This window comes from Dama dama, chromosome 20, assembly GCF_033118175.1.
Source record: "Dama dama isolate Ldn47 chromosome 20, ASM3311817v1, whole genome shotgun sequence".
Classification (NCBI taxonomy): domain Eukaryota; kingdom Metazoa; phylum Chordata; class Mammalia; order Artiodactyla; family Cervidae; genus Dama; species Dama dama.
The window spans coordinates 74,448,749-74,473,497 of NC_083700.1; the positions used below are offsets into that span (position 1 = coordinate 74,448,749).

Below are 24,749 nucleotides of genomic sequence, written 5' to 3' on the forward strand. Positions count from 1 at the left end.
CGGCGGTATTCAAATAAACGGCGGGGCCGACGGTTGTGGGAACCTGTGTCGCCTTCCGCTGCCATGCCGGGCACCGGGCGCTGAGGGACCCTTGGGCCCGGTGGGAGGAATGGAGAATCGGGATGTGCCTCCAGGCCCTTATCGGGCCACCAAGCTGGTAAGACAGCGCGAACGACGAGACTGGCCGGCGGGGTGATGGCCGGTTTTACGTGAAGGTTCATAGTTTTTCCTAGGGCGGAGGGATGGGCCCCAGAGCCCAGGAGATCGCTGAAGAGGAGGATGAGGGGAATTCTCGGGTATCGCGGACCTTTGTAGGACACGCTTGTCCCCCTCTTTTGAGAGTCTGCCCCCTTCCTTTGCTCCAGGCTTCCGGGGTAGACGCATCGACCCAACTTCTTAATCGACTCTGTTCTTGGTGTTTTCGGCGTCCCCTGGAATGACTTAGAATATTCTGAGTTTAGATGCTCCTCACGCCAGATTTTCTACCCCCAACAGGATTCTAGGGGAATTTAGAACGAGTTCCAGTGTTTTGTAGGATCAGATTGTGACAGCTTCCTTTTGCCGGTCCTGTGGAATTAAATACAGGTTGTATCGACTGAATACCACTCAATAACAGCTATTTCATAACTAAACTCAGAATATTTTAAGTACCCATCGGGAGCCACTGTTGGTAGTCACAGGATTTGTGCTCGCGCACAGTGTTTTGTGTATTTGGTGAATCATCAGTCCACGAGGATACCGTGCCACTGGTTATGGTGTGAGAGTAGATATTACTGTAGGTGAAAGTGTGTTGTTATCTGTAGAATAACAGACAACTTATTCTCTGTATAAACCGCAGCTCGATATAAGTTTCTTGAATAATATATGAAATGTGGAGGTGTATAAAGAAAAGAACAAAGTTATTGTGTTTTCAGCCCTTAAATTTTGTGCTATGATGTTGGGACCACATAGGTTAGCGAGGTGGTAGCTTAACAAGTAGTAACATAGTTGGACTTACAGATCAGATTTCTTCACCTCTAATGTAGGATTTTTTTTAATTAAAAAGTTATATATTCCTCTCTATGTACCATGTCTTATTTATTCTTTCCTCTGTCATGGAACATTTAGGTTGTTTCTATGTCCTGGCTATTGAATATAGTGTGGTAATGAATATTGGAGTACATGTGTCATTTTGAATTATGGTTTTCTCAGGGCATATGCCCACTGGTGAGATTGCTGGGTCATATGGTAGTTTTATTTTTAGTTTTTGAAGGAATCTCCATACTGTTCTCCACTTGACTGTATCAGTTTATATTCCCACCAACAGTGCAAGAAGTTCCCTTTTCTCCACATCTTCGCCAGCATTTATTGTTTGTAGATTTTTTTTGATGATGGCCATTCTGATGGTTTGAGGTGATATCTTAGTGTAGTTTTGATTTACATTTCTCTAGTAATTAGTGTGGAGAAGGCAATGGCAACCCACTCCAGTGTTCTTGCCTGGAGAATCCCAGGCGGAGCCTGATGGGCTGCCGTCTATGGGGTCGCACAGAGTCAGACACAACTGAAGCAACTTAGCAGCAGCAGTAATTAATGAAGTTGAGCATATTTTCATATGTTCATGGGCCATCTCTATGCCTTCTTCTCCAGGGGATCTTCCCGACCTAGGGACTGAACCTGGGTCTCCTGCATTGCAGGCAGATTGTTTACCACCTGAGCCACAAGGGAAGCCCATTTTCAGTGAGCATATTTTCATGTGTTTATTGGCCGTCTGTATGTCTTCTTTGAAGAAATGTCTTTTTAGGCTTTCCACCCATTTTTTTGACTTGGGTTGTTTGTTTTTTGATATTGAGCTCTATGAGCTGTCTGTGAGAAAGACAAATATTGTTATATTAACCCATATGTGTGGAATCTAGAAAAAATGATACAGATGAAGCCTATTTCTGGGGCAGGAATAGAGACACAGACATAGAGAATGGAGGTGTGGACAAAGGGAGGGTGGGAAGAATTGCGAAATTAGGATTGCCATATATATATACACTTGGGCGTGCTCAGTCATGTCTAACCCTTTGCAACACCGTGGACTGAAGCCTGTCAGGCTCTATCCATGGGATTCTCCAGGCAAGAATACTGGAATATGTTGCCACTTCCTCCTCCGGGGATCTTCCCGACCCAGGGATTGAACCTGCATCTCCTGCTTTGGCAGGCGGATTCTTTTACCACTGAGCCACCTGGGAAGCCCAACTAGCATGTGTAAAATAGATAGCTAATGGGAACCTGCTGTATAATGCAGGGAGCTAGGTTTGGTGCTGTGTTGACCTAGATCGGTGGTATAGGAGGCGGGTGGGAGGAAAGTCCAGGAGGGACGAGATATAGGCACACATGCTGCTTCACTTCATTGTACAGCAGAAACTGACACAGGTTGTAAAGCAATTGTACTCCAATAAAAAATGTTTATCACCACAACCTTCTATATCACCACTCTTACACCTGCCACAAAGCCAAAAGTTTGGGTAATTTGAAAAAGATTTTTGAAAGTGTGATCATCTTTTTAAAATGTAGATATATCACGGTGTCATTAAACAAACAATAGACTTAAGTTTTAATTTGCCCCATCTGTTGTGTTCATTATTGGAATCTTCACTAGTAAATATATAAGCTTTTTTAATACTAAAGGTAAAACTAAAGGTAAAAAGTTTTACCAGTAAAACTACTGCCTGCCATAAGTGTTTGCCCTGCTTAGTTATGAGTACAGGTTCTAGAGTTTATCCAACGCCTGGTTTTCAGGTGTGTGACCTTGGTCAAGTTATTAAATATCTTAGTGCTTCATATTCCATATCTGAAAATGGGATAATAATAGTACCCATTCATTGAATTATGAGAATTAAAGTGAAATAATGAATGTAATGCATAGTATCTGACACAAATGCTACTATCATATCAAAATTAGTTGAAGTTGTAGAAACAGGAATAAATGCTTTCTCTGTTGAGGACTAAAGGCAGGTTCATTACAGTTCTCCATTATTCGTAGGTTTCCTAAGTAAGCCAATCAACCAATGAAGTACTTTTAGTCAAAAACCATTACATAAAAATATTCTTGCAACACTGTAATTAATAATAAGAAACCAGTATGAGATGTAAAAATTTTTAGCACAAATAAGACAAATGATTTCTTCATGAATTTCAATGATTTAATAATATGTGAATGAGTGGATTTTTTTTTTTTTTTATTTTACAGTGGAATGAAATTACCACATCTTTTCGAGTGGGAATGCCCCTAAGAAAACATAGGCAACACTTCAAAAAATATGGCAACTGTTTTACAGCAGGAGAAGCAGTGGACTGGCTTTATGACCTATTAAGAACTAATAGCAATTTTGGTCCTGAAGTTACAAGGCAACAGACTATCCAGCTATTGAGAAAATTTCTTAAGAATCATGTAATTGAAGATATCAAAGGCAAATGGGGGACAGAAAATCTTGATGACAACAGTCAGCTATTCAGGTATTAGACAAAGAAATAACTGCAAAACTGAATTATTTAACCATAAAGTTTCACTCTGCTTCTATTATATAGCAACTAAAACAGCAGCCTCTTTAGGAGAAGTAATATTTTCTTTAGAAAACTGTTACTCTGAGTTCAATTGAAACCACTTAAGTTAAAGTCCTTTAAGACTAATTCCTGCATAATTCAAACCTTATAATGATAGACAGTATATATAATAATATAGAAAGTTGTGAGGAAAGAAGGAGATACTGTAACTTTAACATCTTCTGAAAGCTCTGTAACATGTGAAGGATAGAACATTATCAACCTTTAGTTTCATAGATTTAAGAATTACAAATTCTCACAGGTTATTGCCTTCAGTAGACATATAAACTATATAATCTAAGAATACATGTGATGAGATAAATAATAGCAAACTTATATAATAACTAACAAAAGAAATATATGACAGTTTGAAAAAAATAAGCATTTATCATGTACTAGAAGCCTTAATTTATGAGTTTTGTGTTTTCCTTATTTAATCCCTAGAATAGCTAAACAGGGTAGATATTAACTCATTTTTACAAGTGAAAAGGTGGAGACCAGTGTCAACAAATCTTATTTGTTCAGTCTGAAATATGCTTATGTACACATTCATCAGACTAGTGAATACATTTCTTCTCATGTCAGCTGTGTTGTAGCCCACCTTGAGGACAGGAGACCTTTCTGATTCCCTTGGGTCAGCAAAATTGAGTTTTCTCTCATGCACCCAGAGTTCTTGATTATATATCCCTTAAATTAGATCTTTGGATTCTAATACGCATGCTTTTTTACTCTACAAAATGAGTACTTTTCAAATGAGATGTAGAAATAGATTTTTGCCTATGCGTCAAAGATGATTTATGTCACACAAGTAAACTACAATAACAATTATATAAATACTTTGTATAAAACTATATAAATCTTTCCTCTCTGTGCTACTCATCAGTCACCTTTTGAGTTTCTCTGCTGTGCTCATCCTTTAGCTTCTACAGTCCTCAAGGTCCTAGGCCTGTCTACACTTCACCTCTCTCCCTGAACAATCTCCTGCTATGTCTCTGCTTTCATGCCACGTCTTAATGACTTTCATGCCTCCAACCCAAATATCACTCCTGAGCTTTAGGGCTCCCTTTTTGCCTGTTAAACAGGCACTTCACATATCATATAGCATATGAAAAATCACTACCATCTCCTAAGCTAACTTTTGACCTCTTATTTCCATATCTGAAAGAATGGCAATCTTTCCTGTAGTTGCTTTTGTTCTTTTCCTTCTCTTTAAATATGATGTAATTATCAAACCGTGTATATCATGCTGCCTCAGTACTCTCTGATCTGTCTGCTTGTCTTCATGATATTTTTTTTTATTAGACTATTGTTCTCTCTTACCTGAAATTCTGCAAAACTCTTAATCTTTGTACCTCTAGGCCTTTTACAGTGATAATAAAACTATGAATTGGTTCAAGAAGTCTTGTTAAAATGTTAACAGTTGCATTTGTTGATGGTCGCCTATGTGGATGTTTTTTTATAAAAACACCCTGTACTTGTTTGTATCTTTGAAATATTTTATATTAAATTGAAGGGAGGAAAAAAGCATTATAATCAATAGGAGCAACAGAGTTCTGAAAATTGAACAATCACAAAGGGCAGAAAATATGTACAAATTAGATAACTAATAAGAAAAATTTAGAAAATGTAACTTTCTAGAACTGTTTTGTATGTACCTTTCCAAAAGAATTAGTCCTAATAATAACCCTGAATTATACAGGAATAAAGTTAAAATATACAGTTTACTCATGATATCAGGAAACTGCTAAAAAAAATTTAAAGGCTTAATGAGAAAATTAATTTATGTAGAATATTCATTCCTTGATAAATTAAATCCAGTGTTTTTGAGTTATTTTTAAGATTTTTGTTGTTGGTCAGTTGCTAAGTCATGTCCAACTCTACGCGACCCATGAACTGCAGCACGCCAGGCTTCCCTGTCCTTCACTGTCTCCCAGATTTTGCTCAAGCTCATGTCCATTGAGTTAGTAATGCTATCCAACTATCCCATCTTCTGTCCCACTCCCCCCAGCCACCCACCCTCAGTCTTTCCCAGCATCAGGGTCTTTTCCAATGAATCAGCTCTTTGCATCAGGTGGCCAAAGTATTGGAGCTTCAGCTTCAGCATTAGTCCTTCCAGTGAATATTCAGAGCTGATTTTCTTTAGGATTGACTTTTTTGATATCCTTGCAGCCCAAGGGACTCTAAAGAGTCTTCTCCCAGAACCACAATTCAAAAGATAAATAGGCACTAAAAGTTCATTATCTCACATTATTTAATTGCATATTCTTAAACCAGATTTCCTACAAGTTCTCCACTTAAAACTCTTCCACGAAGACATCCAGAATTGAGAAAAAACAGCATAGAGAATTTTTCCAAAGATAAAGATAGTATTTTTAAATTGCGAGACTTATCTCGAAGAACTCCTAAAAAACATGGACTACATTTCTGTCAGGTAAAAACACCCTTTTTACTAATCACTAGTTTAAATATAATTACTGTGTGCTTAATAATATCAATAGAATAATTAAAAGTAAATGATTCTTTAAGATTTGAAGCCAATGCTTGGAATCACTTAGCCATATTATATTCTAAATGTATACATGTAAATTTGTTTGGAACTCAGAGAAATAAAAATTATAGTGAGACATACTTGAAATACTATTTGTATAATTTAAGCACGTTGTATTTTAAATTAATTTGACAGCAGTGGGGGCAGATACAAAACCAAAAGCTCTGTTACTGTGTATGCTAAGTGCTAAATTGCTTCAGTCATGTCCAACCCTTTGCAACTTCATGGACTGTAGTCCACCAGGCTCCTCTGTCCATGAGATTCTCCAGGGAAGAATACTGGAGTGGGTTGCCATTTCCTTCTCCAGGAGATCTTCCCAATCCAGGGTTGAACCTGTGTCTCTTGAGTCTCCTGCATTGGCAGGCAGTTTGTTTACAACTAGTGCCACCTGGGAAGCCCCAAATACTGTATTATTTCTTCAAGTGACACCTTTACAGCTCCACAGTAGACTGATACTAATAGAATTACTAAATATTAGAAGTAGTATCAGTTCATTATTTCCAAAATTTGAACATATTATATTAAACCAAAGTAATTCTTTTTTCAGGAAAATGCAGAGAAAATGAACTGTGAAATAATCGATGAAGATCAAGAAAATTTAGCTGATAACAGAGAAATAAGCCAGAAAGATGTTGAAGAAGTTTGGAGATATGTTATTCTGATCTAGTAAGCTAAAACTAAGCTATAACCAAGTTCCTGGGGTGTTTAGAATGTTATTTTGTTATTTTCATCAAGATCCTCAGCTGAAGAAGAGCAGATTAATTCTCAAAGCTTAGAATTTCACCTGTATATGTGTTTCTTAATAAATACTCTTGTGTTTATTGTTCTGGTACAGTAGAAGTAGAATAGTTTGACTATGATTTGCTTTTTCTTTGACTCAAAGTTGTAGCTATAGTTTGGGGTCTATGTTGGAATCCTTCAAAGGTTCTAAAGATAAATATACTTTAAAGTAGATACTAAATATAAGCCTTAGAGGTTTGATTTAAGAAAAATATTCTAAAAGCTTTGTCTGTTTTCTATTCATACTCTCATATTTATGTCCCACCTATTTTATGGAGAAAAAAAAGCTTGTATTTTTTCTTCTATTTAGCCTGCAAACCATTCTAGGTGTATCCTCCCTAGAAGAAGTCATAAATCCCAAACAAGTTATTCCTCAGTATATAATGTACAACATGACCAATACAAGTAAACATGGAGTAGTTATACTGCAAGACAAATCAGGTTGGTATCAATAAAAGAAGTTGGAATCATTTTAAACTTGCTAAAAAAAGGCTGCAGCTATAGTGAGGATAAAGAAAGACCAAAATATATAAAGTATATACATTAGGGAGACTACTGTTTTATCAGAGGTGCTTTGGTAATCATGGTGAAATAATTTTTAAATGAATATTATTCACACTATTGTTTTAGCTCTAAAGGTGGATTCTTGCATGAATTTTTTTTTTTAATGGAAGAGTAAGCATCCAAAGAGTATGCAAATATAATTGAAACTATTGTTTAATCAGATTTTATTGAGGACCTACAATGTGCTGGGCATTGTGCTAAAGATTAGATGATTAAGAGAAATATGGTCCATTCCTTTCTGGAGCTTAAATGAGAAGTTACATACATACTTAAATGGGTCAAGGCACATGCAAAACCAAAGTAACACACAATAAAATAAGTCCAAATTTAAGAACAGTATTTAAAAGAATACTGGCTTTATATTGTATGTATTTTATATAATGTATTGGTTTCAGATTTAAAGAAAATCAGGGAAATCGAGCCAGTTGCATTGGAAAATTTACATTACAGGAAGTGTATTAATAAATTTACTCAAAATGTTGGCTCTTGTTTTTTTTTTTTTTTTCCTAATAATCAGTTGCTCAAGGCTGTAGAATTAACTGACATGCATTACCTTGATTTTCTTTCTGTGGGCAGGAACTTTTAAGATTTTAACCATAAGAACAAAAAGTAAATGTTGAAAACCAGGAGCTATGTTGTATATGCATGCAGCTTTGGATCAGTCCCATCTTTCATTACCTGAAATAACTTGAGTGTATGCTCTCATCTAAGCTTTCTATTCTTTATGACTATTAACTTTTCAAGTGAAATGTATGTGTGGTTTTTGTGTTTGTGTCAAAAAACTGCAACACTTATGCATCATATTTCACTTAGTGGCAACTGAGAGATTTTAAGCAAGCTTGCTTTGAAATCACCTTAATACTAAAATATAGTGTTTTAGTATTATATTTTGTATATTTATATTTTATAAAATAAAATATTAAAATATAGCTTGTTTCTATCATAGGTCTCACTCAAATCAGTAATATTCAAGAAGCATAGCTAACTTTTAAACTTGTATTTTAAAATACTATATGGCCCTATACCTTACTAAATATATAATCAATTTTAATTCTGATAGTATGTATACATATATATAAATATATGTATAATTATGTAGCAAGTGTGAAGTTTTGAATATATTGTTAAAATAATTGTATAATTAAATGATATTAATTTTTTGTGTAGATGATCTTCCTCACTGGGTACTATCTGCCATGAAGTGCCTAGCAAATTGTAAGTAAACAAATGGTTTATGTGTGATATGTATGTGTATTATATTGATAGGTTTTAATAAGAACCAAGGGATTATTCTAATTCGTGAAAGTCATGATAAAATTGAACTATAACATTTCTGTTGGTGTTTAAATGAAGATCTAGTAAAACTGATTACATTTCATTGCATGTGGATTGTGTTATAGAGCACTTAACTTTGTCTGTGCAGATAATGATTTTATAATCCAAGCTAATCATTTATGACTCAGTTCTCATAGATCATAAAATCATAAGCTAGAAGATCTTAAAGGATTTTTAGGTATAATCTACATCAATTGTCTCATGAGTCCAGGGAGTTCAAATAGCAACTTACAAGTAAAGTAGCTTGTAAGTATAAAGTTTCAATCAGAAATGAAGTCTCATAAAACGCACTTCATTCCCCTTGCCATTGTACACAGCTTCAGCATTCAGATGTTTCATGATATGCTTCTTCTCCATAGGATATATTAATGGGGCTTTTATGTTTATCAAAAAGAATGATCTTCACTAAATTAGATCATTTTTTAATGTTTTGTTCTTCAAGCTTTTTCCATACTGGTCAATGATGATTGATTTTTATAATTTAAGGCCCTGTTCAAGTACAAAACACTAATTGCTCTCAAAAGTCAATTTTAAAAATGTGTGCAGAGGTGTGTGCTTCTTAATCATCAAAAGTAAAATTATATTTTAATAATTATATTACAGAAGTAATTTTCTAGGTCTTATAAAATTTGTATTTTATTAATGTTCAAAATAAGTATATATTCCCTTATTGTCCACTGGGTGTCAATATGACAAAATAACAGAATAGCAATAAAGTAAATAATATTAGATACAGAAAAATTTTATTTATCAAATCAAGGTAAAGATCTTGAATAGAAACATAAGATTTTTAAAATTCTCTTCCTAACTGCCCCTACCTACCTGCCTTTCTCTCTCATACCTTGCCTCATAGTTAGCAACTCAGATAGCATACTTCCAGGGATTTCTCTGATACCTCATCTTTAAGGTTTGTTTCTTTTGCTTCCCAGTCCATGTTATGCATAAATGATACCAAAGATGTAGCTTACTGGATTTCAATTTAGCAATAATATGTCTGGCCAGAGGCAATATTAAGACTTTCATTTAACATGTTTGTTATTTATTCCCCCACAGTAATCCTGTGACATACAAGAATCAGTGATCAATATACTATTCCCAATTTTTTTCTAGAAAAGAATACTTAGGACTTTTTTCTAGTACATGAGGAGCTATGTATTCAAACCTAGATTCTCTAACTGAAAATTTTATATGTTTAATTCCAGTCAGGAATTTTCTATCTTAGAAAACTTCTAATGACTATCAAAATTTTTATTCTACATATTAAGAATATATCTCATATCCTCCTTAGAAAAATTGTCTGTTTTGTTCCACATAAAGCCCTCATTAGCCTTTAAACTATTAAGTGTGTTGATGTGTGTGTTACCTTGAAAGATAGTAGGGTAACTCTCAAATCTTAGTGCATATCACAGTCACTAGAGATACTCACCAAAAATTCAGGTTCAACTTGATTGACAATGTCAGGATTTTTTTTTAAATCATATCTCAGAAGAGTCTTATAGTGAAGATGCCCAGATCAGTATTTGGAAGCTACTAAATTAGTGAACCAACAACAAAAATTTCTAGATCAATAATTCCTAGCTGCATAGGAATTATGATAGATTCTGTACTGTATAGAAGAGATTATGCTTTTAATAGGCACATTGATGTTTCTGATTATGTAGTCCATGGACCATACTTTAAATGCTGTTGAGTCTCAAGGTCCTATGACTTGCTCTTACAGAGCTCTGAGTTCTAATTTTAACTTTGCCATCAAAGGCTCTTGCATCTTGAGCAAGTGGCTCTGAGCTTCAGTTTCCTCATCTATAACATGAGATCAGAATTTCCTGAGGAAAATACCAATAAGTAGGCATAATTATTTCAATAATGTTAAGCTAATTGAACAGCAATGTAATGATATTATTTAAATTCATTCAGAGTATGCTTTATATCAGGCAAAATTTAATCATGAAAATATAAATTTGCAAAAGACAATTTGAAAGAATTATTTGCAATATCTAAATATTCTGTGATGTATAAAATGAATTGTGATAAAATTCCATTAAAATAAACTTTCCCGATGCTTTTAAAATGTATTTCAAATTTTTCAGTCATATACATATTAAAACTAAACAAAATGTTAATAATTGCAGTGATTTCTAGTGAAAAGACAGTGAGAAGGCATGAGATATGCACAACCTTTTAAATTTTTGAATTATGACAGAATTTGTTGTTAAGCATAGATCCTTCATGAAATAAATACAGGCTTTAGGCTTTTTATAAGTATCCTTAAAAATTATATTTAAAAGAAATATATTTCACCATTTTTTTTGCTTTCCACTTAGGGCCAAGAAGTAATGACATGAATAATCCAACTTATATTGGATTTGAGCGAGATGTATTCAGAACAATTGCAGATTATTTTCTAGATCTCCCTGAACCTCTACTTACCTTTGAATATTATGAATTATTTGTGAACATTTTGGGTATGTATAGATTTTTCCTTATTATTTAGATTTATTTTACTGGTTTCCAAGTCCCCCATAATTTTAAAAAATCTGAAAGTATAGATAAGTATGAAAGTGACAGGCTATAAATTATTTTAAAACTCAGAAATATTCTGGTTGCTTTTATGTTTTCCAGTCATTCAAATATACCATTCTAACACCAGTTCTCTACATCAATCACGTCTTGCAATTTAGTTCATTTCTGACACTACCCAGAGTTAACCCAGACCCCAAAAGTTGAGGGCAAAGTTTTTCAACTTGGATACTAACTACCCAAGACTAGCTTAGACCCTGCATATTAAGGGCTCAGTTCATCAAAACTGTCCTCACTTCATACAGGAGCTGCAAATGGGGTCCTCAGGTTTAATAGCCCTTGTCCCTGGCTAATTACCAAACCCAGGGATTCCCACAACGCCCCTGAGGTTTAATAATTTACTGTAATGGTTTTCAGAACTCTGGAAAGTGCTTTACATAATGATCACCAGTTTATTATGAAGTATATAAGTCAGGAGTTGCCAAGTGAAAGAGAGATATAGGGCAAGAAATAGGGGTAAGCCTGTGCAGAGCTTCTATGTTCTCCAGGAATGTCACTCTCCCAAGTTTGTCCGTGTATTTACCAACTGGTAAGCTCCCATAGCTGTGTTATTTCCATTTTAATTTGAGGTTTCACTACATAGACATGGTTGGTTAAATCATTGGTCACTGTTGATTAAGTTTGATCTCCACCACCACCACCAACCACCCTACCACCCGCTCCAGGGAGGTATGCATGCTAAGTCACTTCAGTCATGTCTGACTCTTTGTGACACTATGGGCTTTAGCCTGCCCAGCTCCTCTGTCCATGGGATTCTCCAGGCAAGAATACTGGAGTGAGTTGCCACGCCCTTCTCCAGGGAATGTTCCCGACCCAGGGATTGAAACCATGTCTCTTAAGTCTCCTACATTGTCAGGTGGGTTCTTTACCACTTAGTGCCACCTGGGAAACTCCAGAGTCAAGTGAAGTGAAAGTCACTCAGTCATGTCCAACTCTTTGTGACCCCATGAACTATACAGTCCATGGAATTCTCCATGCCAGGATACTGGAGTGGGTAGCCATCCCCTTCTCCAGGGAATCTTCCCAACCCAGGGATCAAACCCAGGTCTCCTTGAGGTAGGACTAAAATTCCAACCTTCTAAGCAAGGACAGCACTGGTGGTGGTTTAGTAGGTAAGTTGTGTCCAACTCTTGCGACCCCATAGACCGTAGCCTGCCAGACTTCTCTCTCCATGGGGTTCTCCTGGCAAGAATACTGGAATGGGTTGCCATTTCCTTCTCCAGGGGATCTTCCCAACCCAGGAATCAAACCCTGGTCTCCTGCATTGCAGGTAGATTCTTTACTCAACTTTACTCAGGCCAGCCCTAAGTCAACTCATTAGCTTAAACTGAAGCGTGCTCAGATAGGCTCATTGTGCAGAATAAGAGGCTCCAATCACTCTTGAAATTCCTTGGGTTTTAGGAGCTATGTACCAGGTACCTGAGAGAAAAATCATATATATGTTTTCTTAAACTACAGTTGTCTTACAATTAAGAGCTTTCTAATACTTGCAGACTGAAAGATATTTTTGAATGTATTTGACTCAATCCATTTAATTAGATTGTTGAAATAAATTTTCAAGTTATTTTCATCACAAGTTGGAAAACCTCTAGTCTTGCACTTTGTAACTGAATGTTGCATGTGTCCTATTCAAGTGGCTTCTGAATTAAGCAGCTGCTATTTGTACTATACTAACAATATGTACTATAGCGATGCTTTATTTTTTTAATATTACTGTTGTTTTTGTTTTATTTTTGTCCACTATCATACAGTTGCATCTTAATTTTTGTTTCATTTCCTGGTAGTTGTTTGTGGCTACGTCACAGTTTCAGATAGACCCAGTGGGATACATAAAATCCAAGATGATCCACAGTCTTCAAAAATTCTTCATTTAAACAATCTGAATTCCTTCAAATCAACTGAGTGTCTTCTTCTCAGTCTTCTTCATAAAGACAAAACAAAAGAAGAATCAGATACTACTGAGAGACTGCAGATAAGTGATCAAGGATTTCAAGAAAAATATGCTAAGAAAATGCAGCTAGTTCATTTAAAAAACAGAAGAGCCAGTGCTAATGACATAATGGGAGGAAGTTGTCATAATTTAGTAGGCTTACGTAGAATGCATGTTCTATCCTCTAACATCAAACCAAGGTGCTATTCATTAGAAGGAATTGTAGATTTACCAGGGAGTTCAAGTAAAGAGGTCTCCAGTGTCTTCCATCAATCTGTTCTGAACATAGAAGGACAAAATAATAAGCAATCTTTAGAGTCTGAGACCAAACAGGAATCCCTGATGAATCTTCATTCAGAGGAAAGTATTCAAAAGCCATTCTCTGTTGGTTATAAGAGAACCTCCACTTTGACCATTCAAGACCAAGAGGAGTTATATAATGGAAAGTGCAAACCAAAACAGCTTTGTAGATCTCAGAGTTTACTTTTAAGAAGTAGTACAAGAAGGAATAGTTATATTAATATGCCAGTGGCTGAAATTATCATGAAACCAAATCTTGGACAAGGCAGCACCAGTGTGCAAACAGCTATGGAAGGTGAACTCGGAGAGTCTAGTACCACAATCAATAAAAGACTCTGCAAAAGCACAATAGAACTTTCAGAAAACTCTTTACCTCCAGCTTCTTCTATGTTGACTGGCACACAAAGTAAGGTTGATGCTTTCAATGCATGTAATATTAATTTTTAGTGTTTACTAACCCTGTTTTGCTTACCTGGCTTTTCTTCTCTGAAATTGCTTAATTTTTTTCTCCAAAAGAAAAATTTCTTGTTGTAGAAGACTTGTCATGGCATAACCAAGATTTATTCTACTTACCTAAAGCACTCCTTTTCTTTGCCTTAAATTTCATTTATTCTGAGTCACTGTTTATAACTGGTGAAAGATTTTCAGTCCTTCATAATCCAATGGGTTATGAAGAAAATAATGAGAATCTAACCATGTTTTTTAAGAATGTGTAAATTTCATGGAATAGTTAAAAGAAACAAAATATTAAAATATTATTTTGCCTTCCTTATATAACTATATGCTGGTGGTATTAAAACAACTAGTGTCATTGATGATTTTTTTTTCTGGGGGTTGACTTTGCTTTCCTAGGTTTGCTGCAACCTCATTTAGAGAGGGTTGCCATCGATGCACTGCAGTTATGTTGTTTGTTACTTCCCCCACCAAATCGTAGAAAGCTTCAACTTTTAATGCGCATGATTTCTCGAATGAGTCAAAATGTTGATATGCCCCAACTTCATGATGCAATGGGTACAAGATCACTGGTAAGTTGATTTCTTAAGGAAAGAATAAGTCTGAATCATAAACCATCACCACCACCTTCCCCCCACCCCCAGCAGAAAAAAAAAGAAAAAAAAAAAAAACAAACTAAAAATACTATTCAAGTGATGTCATGGTCTTGAAATCCTAGATTCTTGAGTTTAAAAGACTTGAAAGTCTAACCTTCCCTACTGTGCAGCAGAATGCACATTAATCCTTTGTGCCCAGTCTTTTATACTTTCACATCTTGATCTTTCTATTGTCTGAGGACTTTGCCTCTTCATTCATTCTATGTTGGAATGAGTCAGACTGTCAAACCATATTATATTGCCTCGTGCCAATTCTGTTTGGTGGGGAAAGAAGAGGAGATATAGGCACTACTGAAAGCTGAAGGGCACTATAACCCTTGAAATAGAGAATTAACGGGAAATTCACGTGTAGTAAGTCAGAGTGTTTCAGATACTCTGGGAGTGGAAAAGTTGTATTTGATGTATTATGTGAACTAGGATGGCTTGTCACTTAGGCAGGAAGTTGGGAGAACTTCTGTGAAATAGTCTCATGTTCCATATGAAGATGAGGAATGAGGCATTCATATACAGATCCCCATTGGAAATGAACTCTTGAAATTGTACCTCTAATATGTCTCTCCCTGTTTCTCTCTTTATCTCTCTCTCTCTCTGTCTATAAAGTACTGTCACTTCCTCAGAGCACAGCTTCGATTTATAGGATGTTCTTGTAGCAAGGAATCAGGAGCTAAGTTCTATTCTTTCACTCAGTAAGGACAGTTATTTAATAATAACAGACCTAATATAAAGAGAAAGAATTACTCTCGAGTGATTGTGGCACCACTAAAAAGCATAGAGAAGTTTGTAGGGAAAGATATCTAGAGAGATATGAGTAGAAAGAAGATAATTTTGATTTTACACTTTTTCAGTTAGGTTATAGGACATCCAAGTGAAATTTATCCTACAGAGTGTTGGAAACATGAGCCTGGTAAAAACAGATCAGGGCTGAAGGTACATATTTTGAAAAGTGGTAGTTGAAGGTATGAGAGTAAATGAGCTCTACAAAGCTGAGGAAAAGAATAAAAATCTAAGGACTGAACCTTAGAAGAAGATAGGAAAAACCTGCCAGACATGTAGAAATAAAACCAAAAATAATTCAATAAATATGCTCAGCATCTATTATGTGCACAATACCTAAAATACAATTCTGTATTCAAATTATTTTAGAATGAAGTGTGTTTATGTGTGCCTTATTAAATTAATCCCACAAAAACACAAATAGGTGAATATATAACATATAAACACACATGGTTACAAGGTTGGCACCATATATCTTTTGAAACTGGAAAACAGTGTGTGCAAGGGTGCATGCATGTATGTGTCTTATATTTGGTGGCTTATATGGATATAAATGAGAGTAAATTAGTTTTGAAACCCAAAATTTATCCCAGGATTTGAAGATCATCATGATGGAACTGAATAATATATACATTGTCTTTAAAGACTGATGGAATAGCATTAAAAACTATTTTCCTATTTCAAAAGATATATGGTGCCAACCTTGTAACCACGTGTGTTTAAATGTTATATATTCTTCTATTTGTGATTTTGTGGGATTAATTTAATAAGTCACTCTTCTCTAACAGTCTTTGTGCTGTGCTATGCTTAGTTGTGTCTGACTCTTGACAACCCTGGGGACTATAACTTGCCAGGCTCCTATGTTCAGGGCGATTCTCCAGGCAAGAATACTGGAGTGGGTTGCCATGCCCTCCTCCAAGGGATCTTCCAAACCCAGGTGTCCCACATTGCAGGCACATTCTTTACCATCTGAGCCACCTTGCAAACCCAAGAATACTGGAGTTGGTAGCCTATCCCTTCCTGCCTTCTCCAGGAGAACTTCCCGACTCAGGGGCACCATATATTTATATGGTATTAATGGAATCTGTGTATTTACTAATAAAATTGTGACAAAGTTAAAAAGCTAAGTCTTCTGTAATCATTTGGGATTTATATTAAGGAAATACTTAATAAGTACTAAAACAAAAAAAATTGGCATTTTATTCTACCTAATGTTATGTTATTGTCCTCATTTTTTAAGCTGAAGTTGGCTTATCACTTTATCTCAATCTGTTAGCATAATGCTACCTAGAATTTACTGATACTCTAATTTATATAAAACCTTAAGCTTTTAAATTCACCTCTTTTATTATGTTTCTAGATGATACACACTTTTTCTCGGAGTGTATTACGCTGTGCTGAAGAAGTAGATCTTGATGAGCTTCTTGCTGCAAGATTAGTATCTTTCTTGATGGATCATCAACAGGAAATTCTTCAAGTGCCTTCTTACCTACAGGCTGCAGTAGAGAAACATCTTGACTACTTAAGAAAGGGCCATGTATGTATTGTAAATCTTAAAATTCTTTATATTAGTCTATTGCAAGTAGCAAACTCATCTCAAACTAACCTTATCAAAAAGGGAGACTATTTCAGCTCACGTAAATAACCTCCAAAAGTCAGGAATATAGACAGAATATGGAGATTCAAATAGTCAGAGGACTCTTTTCCATCCCTTCATCCCTTATTTCCATTTCAGTCCTATAGTTGAAAACTGGCTCCTTCACATGATGAGATATGGTGAAAGTCACTCAGTCGTGTCTGACTCCTTGTGACCCCATTGACTATACAGTCCACGGAATTCTCCAGGCCAGAATACTGCAGTGGGTAGCCTTTCCCTTCTCCAGGGGATCTTCCCAAACCAGGGATCAAACCCAGGTCTCCCACGTTGCAGGCAGATTCTGTACCAGCTGAGCCACAAGGGAAGCCCAAGAATACTGGAGTGGGTAGCCTATCCCTTCTCCAGTGGATCTTCCTGGCCCAGGAATCAAACCAGGGTCTCCTGCATTGCAGGCAGATTCTTTATCAAGTGAGCTATGAGGGAAGCCCTATGGTCCATTAAGGCTCTTTGCATTCCATGGGGGAAAAGAGCCATTCCTTCACCTTTGATTTGAAAAGTTACTGGTATGGACTCATATTGGCCCAATCTAGGTTAAATTCACATTTTTTAAGTGGCTGAGGGTGAGTGACTTGGAGAGAGGGCCATACTCTGAGTGACTCTACATAGATTAGAGAATAATCTGTTATTCAAAAAAAGGTAAGGATAGTTGGGGGTGGAATGGGAAGGAAAAAAGGAGTCTACACAGCCAAAAAAACAACCACCTATTCTATTCAGTCTTTGACTGTCCAGCATATATACTCATGTTTCTTCCTATGCATACCATTCTAATGTTGCCCCGACTTACCATAATTATAACTATCCCTACAATTTCTTTCTCTTATCTACAGATGTTAGAGGCCCTGCCCATATTCTTACACCTCAAAAATCGTAGATGAACACTTTCACTCTTTCAAAACATTAGTGTTTTAAGATGAATTAAAATATCATGTTGATTGTTACTCTTTCATAGTTAAAAGGATAAAATCTATAGTTAATAGTACTAATGATGATTTTACATTATTAATATCTTGTGTACATCCCATTTTATGGATGAAACAAATCAAGACAAGTTTAAATAACTTGCTTTTGGTTATAAAGTTGTAGTAGGTTGTAGGACCGGGAGTGAGACCCTACTGACTTATTACTTCTCTGCTGCATAATACAGTTTTCTTAAAGTGTTGAATGTTTGGTAGCAAAATAATATGAACAAAATTCCATTGAAAGAATCATTTACCAAATAGGAACATGACCTGAATTAATAGGTTTGACTGTATCATTTGTTCTCTACAGATTAAAAATCCTGGAGATGGAGTGATTGCTCCTTTGCCAACGTATTCATACTGTAAGCAGATCAGTGCTCAGGAGTTTGATGAACAGAAAGTTTCTACCTCTCAAGCTGCAATTGCAGAACTTTTAGAGAATATTATTAAAAATAAGAGTTTGCCTCTAAAGGAGAAAAGGAGAAAACTAAAACAGGTAAGAGATTGAATAATTTCCTAATCATAAATATTTTCTAATATGCTATTGCTATCCGTTATTTAAAAGCATTTAGAATTTAATTTCTTATTTTAATATTTTGAATTTTAAATATCATATATATATATAACACCTATGTATTTCTACCTGCTTGGTTTTACTCTGTCCTGAAATTAATAACAATAATAACATATACTCTCCTTTATGTTGAGTAGTTTGTATTTATAACATGGATTACCTTAGGACAATAATTATAAACTTTAGGTTATAATACATAAATTTTAGTGACTCATCATTGCCATTTAGAATTTTTAGCTCTATATCAAAGCACTGTAGCCACATGATTTCTAGCATGTCCAATTCCAGATCTGAGACACTCAAAGAAATATGAAATATACTAACTAGATCCCAGTGACCTTCATGGTGTTACCAATGAGAAGAAAGAACATCTGGAATTTAGGAGAATGAATACCAGAGGAGAATTCTAGAAAATTAATGCTAACTGGGCTCCAAGAAATATTGCAAGATACCTTTCATATGTGAGAAAGTAGAGGGAGAAGCAAGGATAAAGTAAAAGGATACTCATCAAATACATGTTTGAGAAAAGCACTAAATCCTTATAAAATCTTGACTAGTGGCTTCAGCTTGGATAATAATGTTAAATATCTTCTAATTCTTCACCCCATTTTTAAGTTTCAGAAGGAATATCCCTTAATATATCAGAAAAGATTTCCAACCTCTGAAAGTGAAGCAGCACTTTTCAGTGACAAACCTACAATCAAGCAACCAATGCTATTTTTAAGAAAACCAAAGTTTCGTAGTTTAAGATACTAATTGAATTGAAAATTATGTAATACTTCTAGAACTTTGGTAAGTGAAGCCATATGTAAGAATTCAGGTACTAAAAAGGAAGTCTATTTATTAATAAGGTTTTTTTTTTCCATTTATTTTTATTAGTTGGAGGCTAATTACTTTACAATATTGTAGTGGTTTTTGCCATACATTGACATGAATCAGCCATGGATTTACATGTATTCCCCATCCCGATCCCCCCTCCCACCTCCCTCTAGGTTTTTTTTTTTCAATAAAACATTATATAAGGAGGTGCCAAATAGTTTTTATCAATGTGAAGCTGCTAAGAAACTAGTAGATCTTAACTGAGAGCAAATAACAATAGGTGATGCCAGGTATTTTAACCAGAAATGATCTTTTGTTTTTTATACAACTATCTGGAAAAGTTATCATGATGTGTGCTAAAACTGTATTTACTTGAATTTTGAAAACTGACATTTGCTCATCAAGATTAAGCTGTAATTCTGTTTAAAAAAAAAAACTTATCTGCACATGCTTATGGATGTTACTTAAAGAAAACTAGTTGTTTTGGTTGTTTATAATTACTTTTGTTTCTAAGTGCAAGAATGTGAAGAATATTTGGAAACTTGATGAATTAATTTTCATCTACTAAATATTGCACTCTTATCTATTCTTTTTCTACTTTTTATCTATTTATATATCTATGTGTTTTTAAAATATGTATATATAAGACTTGGATTTGCCTTTAATGTTTACCACAACTGCTTCAGTCATTCATTTTTTTCCAGTAAATATCTTTTGCATTCTAATTGTCATGAATCTATAAGAAGGTAAAGATATGAAAGAAGTAGAAAGCAATCATATGTTCATTTAAAAGATATTTACTTAGCAACTTCTTTGTGCCTTTCATTTTTCAAGATGTGGGAAGAAAATGATGAATAAAACAGAAAACCTCTTCCCCTAAAATATTTTCTAATCAAGGAAAATATACCTATTATATACTTAAAATAACAGTACACCCCCTGAAATCAAGTCATGAGGATTCATTCCTACTGAAAACTAGCCTTTTTAATGATGAAACAGTTCTTTAAGCTAGTGTTTTTTAAATTGGCGCATATTAGAAGCACCAGGAGAGTTTTAAAAAATGCTCAGGTCCTACCTTATATTGATTAAATCAAAATTTTAACGGATAGTATATAGGCCTCTATATTTTTTAAACTCTCCAGGTGAATCCAATATTCAGCCAACTTTGAGAATCAGTGCCCTAAATACTTTGTATAAATAAAATGTCAAACTGGTATCACATTGGCTTTATTATTTCATGGAAGAAAATCCCAAGTGTAAGTTCCTGTCATCTTGATAGAAGGTTCTCCAAATTTCTGCTTGACTGTCAGTACAAACTTGAAGCAATTTTTTTTCCAAATTTTTCTGAAGATTATTTGATATCTATTTGGTAAGTGTAAAGATATATATACTGACTGGGATGTAATAGACATCTATTGTTCAATGGTGGTTTTGATTTCTCAGTGTAATGTCATACAGTAAAATGATAATGTTCCATTTGAGATTAATATTTTTATTAAAAATAGGAACAGAAAATAACATATCTTTTACCCAGAAACCTTAGCTAAAAATATTGAACCAAATTAGAATTCTTCCCAAGGTGTTTGTAGACTCAAAATTTTCTTGTTTAAAGGTGTGTACTAGTGTGAATTATGTTGTGTATTGTGATTAAAAACTACTGTGGGTTTTGTAACAATTTAATTTTGTATTTATTGATTGATATTAAGTATATAAATACTATAAAGACATAGTAAACTTTCATATCCATTAGTGTGCATTCAATTGAGGTTAAAGAGTACATGATGTAACATTTTAATAATGTGAACTCTGAAGTCAGATTTGAATCCTATTGTGCTATTTACTATGTAACCACAGACAAGTTATTTAACTTCTCTAAATCCCAGTTTTCTCTTATCTGTATGATAAAGATTATAACAGTACATGTCTGCTAGGATGTTGTGAGCATTAAATACAATAATGCATGAGAGAAGTGTTTAGCAAAGTATCTAGCATAAAATAGGCACTCTATAAATATTAGAAATTAATACTAGAAACACCTAGAATTATAGCACTAGAAGAGATTGTAGGAAAAAAATATAGTCCTCTCAATTGCTTTGAGCAAAAGGGAAGGAACCAAAACAAATTGTGAACAATTTCTTGTTAAACTAATTTGTAGTGTGTGTCTTATTAAACTATTTTTAGTTATGAAAGAAAGCTTCTGATAGTACATACTGGTTGAAAATATTTGGTCTAGTATAAAGAGAAAAATTAATGAGAAAAGAAAACATTAATATCTTCAGAAGCAATCCTTGAATATGTGAAAACATACAGGATACATTACACAAGTAGAATGCTTAGCCTTTGGCTGGAGTGTGGACAAATACCATTGTATCAGGGGAAAAAAAGAGTTTTTAATTTCAAATATTGATGGGTTGGTTTGATGTTAAATGCTTATAGAAAATTTCTTCTAACACTTTTACTTTCTTGGGAAAAAAGGATCAAAATTAGCCCTTGAAAGTAAAGCATTTTGGGGAAGATGTTGCAAATTTCAAGGAAGAAGATATGAAATGGTCTAGCAAATCTGTTGGAACACCTAGAAAATTTTATTTCTGGTGCCAAAAGTTATCACCACTAAGCATTCCCACTAGCTTCTGCTAATTGCTGTCATTTAGGGATCCACTCTTCTCATATACTATCTAGTTAATCTATACTCAATAGTGGAAAGTACAAAGAATTTCCTCCTGACTAGCTTTCTGTCCTTGGAAAGTGTAAACTCTGAGTTTCCTCATCCATAAAATATGAATAAACATCTACTTAACCAAGTTGTAAGGATAATTAAGAGAGGCAATGTAATGTATTTAAATCTTGAACTTAGCAAGCCTAAGCTCAATTTCTAGGTCCTTTCCTCTCATATTGAATTTAATAAAATTTCTGCTGATTAAAACTCTTTTCCTTCCAAATCTCTGTCCTCATATCTCACAATATATTTTCTGTTCTCTTCTATCAGTGGTGATATTTTTACCTCATGTTTGGAAGAATTAAAAATAGTTCCAGAATTTTATATCCATGCAGCCTGTTACCTCTCCAACAGATATAACTCCCTTTGATTTTGAAGGTAAAGCACATGTGTGTATATGTGTATGCATGTGGTATTATTGTTGAAACTTCTAGAAGAGAAATGAAGGATTGTGGTTTTACATTAAACTCTAAATTTAAGGAAATAAAGTCAGTTCACTGGAATAAAATTAAGTTTCAAATACGATAAAGTATACCAACTTTATACTATAGAATCTTTTATTAACTCAGAATTAGCTTTTGTATTAACTAAGAATCTTATTTTCTAGGAACTAGGGGAAAAAATATACAGAATAGCTGTTTTGAATCCCTCCAGAAAACCTCTGAGAATGTGTACTGAGGAAATGCAGAATGTATAAGACATTTGAAAATAGTTTTGACTTTGCTCATTATGAAAACAACTTTTGTATCATTAATTGGTCTCTAACTTATCCTTCCATAAGCAACTAGAAAACCAAGTATTAAGTTGGCCAAAACTTTCTTTCAAGTTTTTCCATAACATCTTACGAAAAGCCCAAACAAGGTTTTTGGCCAGCCCAATGTATGAAGCAACTGTTACTAGATACCAACTACAGGTAATAAAAGACTGATTCCTCAGAAAATGAAAACAAAGGAGGTAAGCCCTGTGCGTGTGTGCATAATCACATCCACCTCTGTCCATGGAATTTTTCAGGCAAGAATACTGGAGTGAGTTGCCATTTCCTTCTCCAGTGGATCTTCCCAACCCAGGGATCGAACCTGTATCTCTTGTGTCTTCTTCATTGGTAGGTGAGTTCTTTACCAGCTGAGCCACTGGAGAATCCCTATGATTGTCTCCAGATTACTGCTTACAGGCAGTTGCCATGCCACGGTGCAGGGAGGGACAGCCAAAATAAAGCTCAGCATCTCAGTGCATTAAGTAGCTAGAGATCAGAGGATGACTGAGGAAGCTATTAAAAAATACAGAAGACAAAAAGTTAAAAAAAAAAAAAAAAAAACACCCTTCAGAGATCTGCAGTGGTTTAAAGGTTTTGTTGAGTACTAATTGGCATGGGGCAAGGTGAAGTAAGTCAGTTGAGTACTTAAAAAGAAGGGTGCGGGGGGCAAGGAAAGAATGGACTGAAAAGCAGTAAACCAAACAATCTCAGTACCTCACAGATCTGGGAATACATATTCCCATCTGTCAAAGTATAGAGAACCTCTAATACTTGGAGCATTGGGTAGCACCTTCAGAAGAGTTGTGTTTCAAGAGTGGGCCAGATTAGCACTAGAATAAAAACTGCTATGAATTCACCCTACTATAAATCTTAAAAACAAGCCCCAAAATCTTCACATTGCTCTTCTAGTAACTTTTGTGTGCCAGAACAATACTTTAAAGAAATACAACAAAATCCACATTTAACAATGTAAAAATTACAATGTCCAGCATCCAATCAAAAATTATCAGACATGCAAAGAAACAGAAAAGTATATAATTCATAGCCAGAGGTTAAAGTGATCAATAGAAATGTACCTAGATATAACAGAGATAATGAAATTAACAGGCACTTTAACAGTTATTATAAACATAAATATTTTCTAGGATATAAAGAAAATCAGGAATATACTGGTGGACATGGAGGATACAAAAAAGATTGAAAGATAATTCTAGAGATTAAAACTATAATATCCAAAATGAAAAATGTAATAAAATTAAGAGCAAATTAGACCCAGCAGAAGAAAAGATTCATGAATTTGGAAACATCAATATCCACTACCCAAAATAAAGTTCCCTAGGGGTCTAGTGGCTAGGATTCAGCACTTTCATCCCTGTGGCCTGGGTTCGATTCCTGGTAAGGGAAGGTATGATTTTGGGCTTCCCTGATAGCTCAGTTGGTAAAGAATCTGCCTGCAATGTAGGAGACCCTGGTTCGATTTCTGGAGAAGGGATAGGCTACCCAATCCCTTGTGGCTCAGCTGGTTAAGAATCCACCTGCAATGCGGGAGACCTGGGTTTGGGAGACCTGGGTTCGATCCCTGGGTTGGGAAGAACCCCTGGAGAAGGGAAAGGCTACCCACTCCAGTATTCTGGCCTGGAGAATTCCATGGACTGTACAGTCCATGGGATCGCAAAGAGTCAGACACAACTGAGTGACTTTCATTTTCACTTTCAAAATGAAGTAAGAAGGAAGCAAACTGAAAGAAACAAAAAGAAGAGTTTCAGTGAGCTTTGTGAAAATATGA

General features: G+C 35.0%; 1 protein-coding gene across 3 annotated transcripts; it reads left to right on the top strand.

Moving 5' to 3' along the window:
- Position 1: 1 nt before the first annotated feature.
- Positions 2-21,168, top strand: DEPDC1 (DEP domain containing 1). 3 transcript variants are annotated; one of them, XM_061121639.1, is made up of 12 exons: positions 2-157; positions 3,215-3,480; positions 5,842-5,998; positions 6,663-6,781; positions 7,206-7,336; positions 8,627-8,674; positions 11,116-11,256; positions 13,156-14,007; positions 14,454-14,626; positions 16,845-17,021; positions 18,411-18,596; positions 19,290-21,168. In XM_061121639.1, the coding sequence occupies exons 1-12, from the start codon at positions 110-112 to the stop codon at positions 19,428-19,430; spliced, it is 2,439 nt and encodes an 812-aa protein (XP_060977622.1). In that variant the 5' UTR covers positions 2-109; the 3' UTR covers positions 19,431-21,168. The 3 variants fall into 3 exon arrangements, with proteins under 3 accessions (XP_060977622.1, XP_060977624.1, XP_060977623.1); XM_061121641.1 differs by lacking the exon at positions 13,156-14,007; XM_061121640.1 differs by lacking the exon at positions 3,215-3,480 and having other exon boundaries at positions 26-157.
- Positions 21,169-24,749: the final 3,581 nt, after the last annotated feature.

Coding starts and splice junctions, on each gene's coding strand:
- DEPDC1 (XM_061121639.1), top strand. CDS start 110: ATGGAGAATCGGGATGTGCCTCCAGGCCCTTATCGGGCCACCAAGCTG. Junction 158..3,214: donor CTTATCGGGCCACCAAGCTG/GTAAGACAGCGC, acceptor TTTATTTTACAG/TGGAATGAAATTACCACATC. Junction 3,481..5,841: donor GACAACAGTCAGCTATTCAG/GTATTAGACAAA, acceptor TTCTTAAACCAG/ATTTCCTACAAGTTCTCCAC.